At 31.2% G+C, this 11,183-nt stretch overlaps 1 protein-coding gene across 1 annotated transcript; it reads left to right on the top strand.

The window, feature by feature from the left end:
• The first annotated feature begins 428 nt into the window (after positions 1-428).
• On the top strand, positions 429-10,977 carry LOC127734462 (fructose-1,6-bisphosphatase 1-like). The gene is made up of 7 exons (XM_052244348.1): positions 429-696; positions 3,113-3,275; positions 3,683-3,775; positions 4,472-4,612; positions 8,166-8,303; positions 8,974-9,090; positions 9,524-10,977. Exons 1-7 carry the CDS (start codon positions 518-520, stop codon positions 9,707-9,709), a joined length of 1,017 nt encoding a protein of 338 aa, XP_052100308.1. The 5' UTR covers positions 429-517; the 3' UTR covers positions 9,710-10,977.
• The last annotated feature ends 206 nt before the right edge of the window (positions 10,978-11,183 follow it).

The following is an 11,183-nucleotide window of genomic DNA, read 5'->3' as shown; positions in this document are numbered from 1 at the left end:
TGTTTTAAAAATTGCAGCCAAATAGTATCATGACCAACTTCCAACGGAGCTTGTTTATGTTATCCATGCCCACCGTCATTTTACATTAAATTTATGAAATTTTGGAAGTCTTTTCGAATAATTCTCTAGAAAATATTTCAAGGGGTTTCAAAATTTATATTGTAAATATACACACTGCAGTTATTCATAGATAAATAAAAAAATATATTGTACCCTTACATCTAATCACAGCGCTCCTAAGCTGACTTCCTTCACCTGCCTTGGGTACACAAAAGGCCAACCTAATGCTAGGAAAATGTAATAGTACCGTTTTCCCTCAAAGTCCAGTCCGTTATCATAAACTATTTTGAGTTCAAGGCCGGATGTGTTCCGCATTTAGAACAGTCCATGGAGGTGTGTCATTTTTAACGAATCAAAACATAACATTCGTCAATCATCCGGTCAAGGCCGTTCTGGTAAAAACACAACGCAGTCTCAAAACTATTGTACACAGTCAAGCTGAATAGAAATTGTCAAGATGAGCAATTCGTCTGGTCAAGCGATTGATGTTGAACCTTTGACATTAACTAGGTTCATTTTGGCTGAACAGAAGAAACATCCCCATGCAACTGGAGATTTTACAGCTCTTATGAACTTTATCCAAACTGCAGTGAAAGCCGTGTCATCAGCCGTACGAAAAGCAGGAATACACAGACTGTAAGTTTCTACATAAGATCATCTGTGAAAATTAAACACATGTTTATATTAATTTGACAATCTTTATATTTTCTCTTTTATTTACTATGTCATTTAACAAATGTCATGCAGTGCACATGTGATAAGATTAAAATGATCCGGATTTTAATCAGGATATCATTCCCATATCCTTTTCATATTGCACAAATGTCAATGTGTGTTAATTCACGGATTTTGATAGTCAGTTTTAAAAATCCTTGGTTAACTTATGTCAAACTTATTGAAGATAACTAACATTACTGTATAAAGAGTTACAAAAATATAAAGAATTTAATTTTTTTTAAAGTAAAACTGGATAATGTAATATTCCAATGATAATATATCCAAGTCAAGTGTTTATTACCATAAATCAGATATTTTTTCAAGGCACCAAAGACAAAAAAACTACGGAAACTAAATTAAATTTCCATTAAGTGATATATCATCACGTTGTGCTTTTTCATTCATTTGTATTCTTCAATATCGCTAGAAATATACCCTTAAATCAGTCACCTTGAAAAATGATTATGTGATGCACTTGCAGGCCAAGATAATGATTTTATTTTCACGAAGTTAGTTGAAAATTGTATTGATATTGTTTTTCACATAAAAATTATAAAGCATGTAAATATTTCTAACAATTTCAACCAGTACAACGTATGAACACCCACATGCAAAAACAGATGAAGTATGCTGATTGGTTTCTTCCTTAATTTAAAATTCATTTCACTGAATTTTACCATGTATTGTTTGGTAAAGCTATGTAAAATTCAGTCTAATTGAACATAAAAACCAGTTGACACATTTTTGGGAATTTAGTTAAGACATAAGCTCATTTTGTATATTTTCGACTAAAAAGGAATAATTTTTAAGGTATGTAGCACTTTCAAAGTTTTATTTTGATGCCCCCCGCCGTAGCAGAGGGAGCATTAAGTTTTACACTTGTCCGTCTGTACGTCTATACGTACGTCCGTCATTACGTACGTCCCAAAGTTGGTTTCCATTCTCTAACTTTAGATTGCCTCAATCAAATGTTATGAAACTTGTACACAATGCTTAATACCACAAAACACAGATCAAGTTTGAATTTTGGTGGCGTCACTTTAACCATTCTAGAGGTATGCCCCTTTACAAATGGAAAAATTGCTGAATTTTTTTTTATGGACTATCATATTACAAATACCCTTTCACATCATGCAAAGGATTGGAAACAAGTGTACTATAAAAATATATCCCATTTGCAGTGTTTTGATTGTGAAATAATTGGCTATTAAAAGTTAGTTATAAAGGTTGCAACAAATATGTCATTCATCAAGCAAATGTACAAGTATTTGGACTTGTCTGCTAAAATCTAATTTATAGTTTATACCATCAAGCAAATTGAATGGTAGACGTAAAATCTAATTTATAGTTTATATTATCAAGCAAATATAAATACATGTATATATCCTTCCTTCCCTTAAAATATATTATATTCTTTTTTCTGTATAAAAAAAGAGATTTTACCTCGAGATTTTGTTCTTTGCATACATTTTATAACTCCATAGTTTTTACAAATTTATTCTGTGGTCTTTTGCTCTCTAAATCTGCACAAATGGTTAAGTTCAGTCACTTTGTTAAAAATTGAAACATGTCCAATATCACTGCAAAGAGATTTTTGTTAAAACACTACTTTTGTGTTCCTCATTTTGAGGCCCATTACGTATATTGACCCAATTAACAGTGAGGCATTCATGTATTAAATTTGTTCATCAATGCAGCTAAGGAAGGCCTCTCCTCTCAAATTGGAAGTAGTTCAAGCCCAGACTGTTGGCTTGGACTACTTTACCTGTGCAAAAATTTCATCATTAAAACTGATGGGTTTATGACTGTTGATGAAATGTATACCATTTATCTTTATTATTTGGTACATTATTGACAAATACAAAGTTTAGCTGTTGGTGCAAAATAATGATGGCCATCCTTACATAATGAGGCATGAAGATGGCTTATTCATCCTCACACACACGAGGAAAGAACCCTGCACACATTATCACAGTCAAAGAAGTATTATTCCAGCTGAATTTTACTGTAAAATAATTTCGAAATTTTATCTAAAGAAGCACATTTTTCCATGATCATCTTTGATAAATGTATGTGAATGAATTAAGGAATTTAACTATGAATGAGAGAAATTGAAATTTGGGGTAGTACACATCAGTAAAAAAAAAATGAGAAATGGAGCAACCTAACAACACAAAAAAACAAAAATGTAATAGATGTTGATAAGTAACACATAAAAAGCTGTAGTTGATCACTTTGGTTTAATATAAGGTATTTTTCATTTCAAAGATTGAGCTTAATTACAGTTACAATATAAGTATAAGCAGTGTTTATTGTATTATTTGATTTTTTTCAGGTTTGGAATCTCTGGAGTAGCAAACACATCAGGGGATGAACAAAAGAAGTTGGATGTCTTAGCTAATGATCTGTTCATTAATATGTTAAAATCTTCATATTTAACCAGTTTGTTAGTGTCAGAGGAAAACGATACAACTATTGTAGTGGAACCAGAGAAACAGGTATGGTCAAGAAAAGAAAATTAGCAAATAAAATTATTATCTGGATAAAAGTAAAAAAGCCTGTCTCGTTAATGTGTTGCAGGAATACTATATACATGTTTGTATACATGTGCAAATCTTTATACACATGTCATATATATACATGTTCACAGATACAATGTCTTAGAAAAGTAAAGCAGTAAATGTATTTATCAGAACCTTTATTTGGTTTGATGAAATATTCTAGATTGCAATATATTGAATATTTTCAGATTTGTAAGGAATTTATGTTGAGGTTTTTGTTTAATTTATTTCTTATCATAAATATTTTTATTGATATCAACAATAAATTGTAAATCTTTTCCAAATGACAACTGTCTTAATTCAAAAGTATTGTAATTAAATTTTCAATGAATAAATTTTTCCAGGGAAAATACATTGTATGTTTTGATCCATTAGATGGTTCATCAAACATTGACTGTTTGGTTTCCATAGGATCTATATTTGGAGTCTACAGGAAGGTAAGGTTTCAGCATAATACAAATTTAATGTGATGGAAGTAAACATTATTTTTTCATATACATTTGCAAAACATTTAACTTAACCATTGATACATGAACACATTTTAAAGTTTGTCAGCATAAAATATGCAACAGTTTACATCAGAATGGAACTAGACTTGACAGAATTTAAACAAAATGTTAATTGTTATCAACCTCTATTTTTCAGACTTATTTTGGGTCTCAAAATGCAAAACACAGACTTTACCATTTCTAAATATACAGAAGTTGGTTATCACAAAATGTAGTATAGTTTACTTTGGTTATAATTATGGATTGAATAAGAAGTCTGAACAACAACAAAAAGGACTGCAAGAAAGTACTACTGTAATGCGAAATTAGAGTTTTTACCCCAATTTCACAGTCCACTGAACATAGAAAATGATAGTGCAAGTGGGGCATCCGTGTACTATAGACACATTCTTGTTATTCAAATATTGCAACTGCTTAAGTATCGCCATAATAAGAACTCACATTCTGATATCTAAATGCAGATTTTCCTGAAATCTCAATAGGTAATTCTCGTATTTTGTCCATTCTTCAAAAATCACAATAAGAAATGCACACAATAATATCTGAATCTACAGTATTTGGAAGAGTGGGGAAGGATATGCAATCTCTCATGGCCATGTTTTTCATATTTGATATTAATTATAGACAGATGATGAACCAGTGACCACAGCTGATGCCCTTAAACCAGGAACAGAACTGGTGGCAGCTGGTTATGCTCTGTATGGAAGTGCTACTATGATTGTTTTATCTATAGGAAATGGAGTCAATGGTTTTATGTTGGATCCTGTAAGTAATTTGCATATGCTAATATAGATTTATTACAGAATACACGTGTTGAAATTGTTTAACAAACCTTAATAGCCAAGGTCTTTTCAATGCTCAGATTTCACACGGCATACAATATGGGTTATGAATAGCAGCCGTTAGTAAATTTCACTTAATATTTTATATATATATCAATGTATTAATGCATATGATGATATAACTGTATGTTATTTTTTTTAAATTTAAAACAATGTAATTATAAATACAATGGTCTATCATAAGAAATCTATATGATTTTCAAAACAAAAATCAAATTTATACCGTTCAATCCAAACAGATGTCCATAGTTTTGAGATAATTCATACACCGTTTAAGAGGTTAATTATGCCCCCGCCGTAGCGGTCGGGGCATTAAGTTTTACCCTTGTCCGTCTGTACGTACGTACCTAGGTACATCCGTCTGTACTTCCCAAAATTGGTTTCTGTTCTCTAACTTGAGTTTGCCTCAACCAAATGTTATGAAACTTATACACAATGCTTATTACCACAAAATACAGATCAAATTTGAATTTTGGTGGCGTCACTTTAAACGTTCTAGAGTTATGTTCCTTTATAAATGGAAAAATTGCAAAATTTTTAGTTTCCGTTCTCTAACTTAAGTTTGCCTCAACCAAATGTTATGAAACTTATACACAATGCTTATTACCACAAAACACAGATCAAGTTTGAATTTTGGTGGCGTCACTTTAACCGTTCTAGAGTTATACCCCTTTATAAATGGAAAAATTGCAAAATTTTTATTTTCTTCTAAATAACAAGTAATTTTTGATTCAGCCATGCTGGATCTATGCGATCACTCTGGTTTTGGAGATAGTGCAGAATACTAAGTTGAAGACATATCATGAAACTAATTATGTGTTTTTATGACTTGCAGAAACTTTCTACACCATTTTAATCATCAACTGCCAACTTTTGACATGTTATTTGCCCTTAAATTAAGAAAAGATTGGTCAAACAACCCTTTTCTTTTAGATGTACACTTGCATATAGTTCCTTTGTAAATCAAAATTTATAATGATTTACTATTTATGAATTAATTTGAAAAAAGTATTTGTACATCAATTGAATCAGTTGATAAGAATTTTGAAAGTATTATATTAGTATCTTATGCTTGTTTAAGTTATTGTTCAATGAAATTTGGGTCAACATGTGTATTAATATATCTAAGTTGATTCCCACTCTTTTAATACTACAGCAAAATTTCGGTCGTATATTGGTATAACGTTGGCGTCGTCGTCGTCGTCGTCCAAAGACACATTGGTGTTCGCACTCTAACTTTAGTTTAAGTGAATGGATCTCTATGAAATTTTACCATAAGGTTCAATACCACAAAAGGAAGGTTGGGATTGATTTTGGGGGTTATGGTACCAACAGTTAAGGAATTAGGGGCCAAAAATAAGCATTTTTGTAACTTCCAGACATAACTTGTGTGTTAGTGTATGGATCTCTCTGACATTGTACCACAAGGTTCCATTTCACAAAGGGAATGCTGGGATTGATTTTGGGGGTAATTGCCTCCAAATTTTAGGAATAAGGGGCCAAAAAAGGGGTGATACAATCATTTTTCTAGTTTCATGACAATAACTTGCGTGTAAGTGTATGGATCTTAATGAAATTGTACTGCAAGGTACCATACCACAAAGGGAAAGCTGGAATTGAGTTTGGGGGTAATTGCCTCAAAATTGTAGGAATGAGGGGGCAAAAAGGGGCAAAAAAACAGGCATTTTTCTAGTTTCAGGACAATAACTTGTGTGTAAGTGTATGGATCTTTATGAAATTGTACTACAAGGTTCCATATCACATAGGGAAAGCTGGTTTTGAGTTTGGGGGTAATTGCCGTAAACGTTTAGGAATTTGGGGCCAAAAAGGGGCCAAAAAACAAGCATTTTTCTAGTTTCCAGACAATAACTTGTGTTCAAGTGTATGGATCTCTATGAAATTGTACTGCAAGGTACCATACCACAAAGGGAAGGCTGGGATTGAGTTTGGGGGTGATGAATCATAAGGGGGTTCAAAAAATTGGGTTGGGGATTTTTTTTTCCTTTTTTTTTCTTTAAAATTTTCCATTTTAAGTTGGTTATTTTTTATTTATATATAAAAGCAAATAATAATGATATGGTTTGATTTCATCCAAAATTGAAAGATTGGGAGTGCATTTCCAAGGCCTCTTTCTGGAAATTATTAAGCCAGTTATTATTAAAGGCATATAAAAAAATGTATTACTTGTTTGACGATTTCCCTTTCCATTCTTGTCAATACCATTAAAATATTTATAAAAAAAAATCTTGATAGAATATCAATATATATATCAACATTGCGAAATTCCCTATCTTTGGACAATAACATAGAAATATTACAGTAAGATTGGAAACGAAAAGAGAAAAAAAAATATTGAAAAAAGTATGGTCAGAAAGAATATCAGACTAGCTATGAATATGGCTGGATCACAACATCGATGATGCTTTGATTAAATTTGGAGTTATCTTCCTTTGTCCATGATTATAGTTGAATCAACTACAATCAATGCTTTATACAATGCAATGTTTAATTTTGACTTCCACTGATAAAACACAGATCAAGTTGAATTTTGGTAGTGTCACTTTAACCATTATTGAGTTATGCCCCTTTATAAATCGAAAGATTGCAAAATTTTTAGTTTCCATTCTGTAACTTAAGTTTGCCCCAACCAAACATTATGAAACCTATACACAATATTCATTACTACAAAACTAAGATCAAGTACAAATTTTTTGTTTCCGTTTTCCAACTTTAGTTTGCCTCAACCAAATGTTATGAAACTTATACACAATGCTTATTACTACATATTACAGATTAAGTACGAAATTTGGTGGCGACACTTTTACCATTCTTGAGTTATGTCCCTTTATAAACATAAAAATTGCTGAATTTTTCGTTTCCGTTCTCTTACTTTAGTTTGTCTCAACCAAATGTTATTTGATTTTTTGATTTTTGGTGTTTTAACGCCACTTTTAAGTACCGCTTTTGGGCTATTTCGTGGCGGCCAGTTTTTATTGGTGGAGGAAGCCGGAGTGCCCGGAGAAAACCACCGACCTTCGATAGGAAAACTGACAATCCTAGTCAATTAAGATTGGAGTCGAGTGCACCCACACGAGCGGGGTTCGAACTCACAACCTCAGTGTTGACTGGCTAGTGATTACAGTAGTAACTACTTAGACCACTCGGCCACCGAGGCCCCCAATCAAATGTTATAAAACTTAATTATACACAACCGTTCTAGAGTTATGCGTGTTTACAAATAGAAAAATTGCTGAATTTTTAGTTTCTGTTCTCTACTTAAGTTAGCCTCAACCAAATGTTTTGAGACTTACACACAATGCTTATGCCTAACAAAACTCAGATCAAGTTCAAATTTGGGTAGCGTCACTTTTACCGTTCTTCAGTTATGTCCCTTTATAACTATATGATATGCAAGCGGGGGCATCATCTGTGTCCACATGTGGACAATATCCACATTTATTTTTTTTATATTTCAGGCTATAGGAGAATTTATTTTGACCGAGCCAGATATTAAAATAAAACCAAGGGGGAAAATCTACTCAATCAATGAAGGATACTCACAGTACTGGGATCAGGCAACAGCCAAATATGTTGAAAGTAAAAAATACCCAAAGGTAATAAAAAAAATATAATGTTATGCTGCTTTATTTGTATGAAAGAAACTTCAGCCAATCACCTTGGAATTTGTTTAAAACTAGGTTTGTTCATTTTAAACAGCATCCTTTTAAAATATGTCATTAAAACAACTTTGAAGTTTGAAAATGAGATAGGCAAGCATATTATTGGCACAAATAAGTTGCAGCACAAGAGTACGCATTTATGGTGCTGTCATTTCTCCCAAATTGAACAAGTTCAAATGATTTACTCTATTATTAAATAACTTTTCAAAAAATTAAAATTAAAAAAAAATATAAAAATCCTGTATTATATTTCTGTATTCATTCGTAATTTATAATCAACTTGAAACATTCTCAAAATCGAAATTAGCATGATGGACTCCTGAGTCATTAAAATCATTTCAATTTGAAACTGTTGAATGCCACAGATCGTTCTTAAACATTTTTACAAAAACAAGTACAAATTTTATAAAGTTCAGGCTGAAAAACTGCTGAAACAGATTCATTTATGTGGTTAGTCAGTCTTAAGAAGTACAGTAGTGTTGCTTTGATTACTTGATCATATGATCAACCTCTAGATGATATATGATTTTGTTGTGGTGTTGGCTTGCTGTTTCATTCATGATTACCAATCATCTCTATGAATTTATATATATTATTTCTACAGAGTGGAAAGCCTTATGGTGCAAGATATATAGGATCTATGGTTGCTGATGTTCACAGAACTTTAGTCTATGGTGGAATATTTATGTACCCTGCCACAACAGAAGCTCCCAAAGGAAAGGTAATTTGACTTTGTACAAACATATTTCAAATGTGTATGGAAAGAACGTCTAAAAAATGTTTCTCTTCGTGTAGAACTTTTAAAAAAAAGTTTCATAAATGTATAATTCATTTGTCAGTCTGTGAGTCAGTCAATATATTTTGTTGAATAATCTCAATCTGTGTTATGCAAAGGATAAAATCTTGGTCACTGATATAAATATTTCACTTGTCAATTGTTCGAGATCAAATGTTAACCTCTAAAAATATTTTGTGAGTTGTTGGTTTGTTCTCTCATTTATTTATTCCCGACACATCTCCTTTTATCAGTCATATTTCATTGAAAAAATCAGCTACCTGTATTAGCATTTTCTAGCTAAAAGGATTGTTTGTTTTGTTATGCTGTGAAAATTCCTGTTGTAAATATTTGTATATATATACACTTTAATTTTCAGTTACGTTTATTGTATGAAGCCAATCCCATGGCTTACCTTGTTGAACAGGCTGGAGGTACAGCTACAACAGGAAAAGAAAGGATCTTAGAACTCCAACCAACAAGTCTTCATGAACGTTGTCCAGTGTTCATGGGTTCTAAAGATGATGTTCAAGATGTTCTAGACATGTACAAAACATTTGGTTGATTTCACAAACTAGTTTGTGACAAGTTTATTCATTTTCTCAGCTTTATATTGAGATTTTCTGTCTTTCTTACACTTTACAATGACAGTGCCATATTTTTTGTCACAATATATTTGGGTTTGTAGAACTAATGTTTTAATTAGGTTAAGTATAAATGGAGTAGAAAATTAGTCTTAACATTTTTAATATTTTCTGATGCCATAGTTGAAAAAATAAATAATTTTCTATACTTTCTTTTAAAAGTATTTAAACAGATTCTCTTTTAATATAATTTCTGAACTTAATATATTTTGGATTCATCAAACTGCCTTGTATTTTGTTTATTTAAAATTATGTTATGTTAAATATTAGTTTATTGTGGTTGTTGAAAAAATGTTAATTGTTATATGAGAAAATGAAACAAGGTATATATAAATATGTTTTATTGGTTCAATCAAAGAGTTGGGTCTCAGGTTTTCACAATCGTACTATGAATTTTGCATGCTTGCTCACCTACGCATTTGTCATCATTACAAGCTGAATGAATGAGAAGGAAAGTTGTTTTTCATCTGTTTTTGAAACTTTGAAACTTTTAATGTCAAGCTATTTGTTCAGTAAATGTACCTCTTAGGAATCCTCTACTAAATTAAAAAAAAAAGAACAATAGATGTTTATTTTATATTAAGAATTGTATTTTTTTTACAAAACAGACACTGGAAATCCAACATTTTTCTGAATTTACAGAAATGCATAATTGTTCTTTTTTTTATAAATACATATAATCTCATTATTGATTTGTTTTCCAAGAAAAATTGTTGTTGTATGGTAAAAAATTGTTATTCCAGTATGTTTTTTAATTTGTTTTGATAAAGGGATGATTATGTTATGGTACAAATCGAAACTTTCTGATGACTTATGTCTCTCTTTCTTATATCGAATATATCTGAACAAAGACAGGACTAAGTAATATAGTATGAAAATAAATTCTCTGTTGCTAAAATATAAAACTATTAAATGCATCATGCCATCATGTATAAGTAAATACAATCAAAATTTTATAGCATTTAAATTAAAATTTACAGTACAAACAAACCAATGCATATTTAGGTCTTTGACATATTAAAAACATGGAAATTCATGAGTTTTCAGATTGGTTTGTACCTTACATATAAAGGCATTTATTATTTGTTACGGAGGGAATGTTTTGTTCAAACTGAATGGGTTATAATGCAATTATGTTAGTAGTATTTTGATATTCTACTTTACATTACAATAAATGATATGCAATATCTATCTTTTGCTATGGCATTTTTTTGTAATGTTGATTTCTCTCTTATTATGAGTAATAGGATAACTATATTTAGTATGTGTGTACCTTGCAAGGTCCTCATACCTGTCAGACAGTTTTCATCTGACCTCAACCTCATTTCATGGATCAGTGAACAAGGTTAAGTTTTCGTGGTCAAGTCCATATATCAGATACTATAAGCAATAGGT

Source organism: Mytilus californianus, unplaced genomic scaffold, assembly GCF_021869535.1.
Source record: "Mytilus californianus isolate M0D057914Y unplaced genomic scaffold, xbMytCali1.0.p SCAF_3, whole genome shotgun sequence".
Lineage (NCBI taxonomy): Eukaryota > Metazoa > Mollusca > Bivalvia > Mytilida > Mytilidae > Mytilus > Mytilus californianus.
Note: the sequence above shows the minus strand (reverse complement) of the source record. Positions and strands in the feature narration are given on the sequence as shown.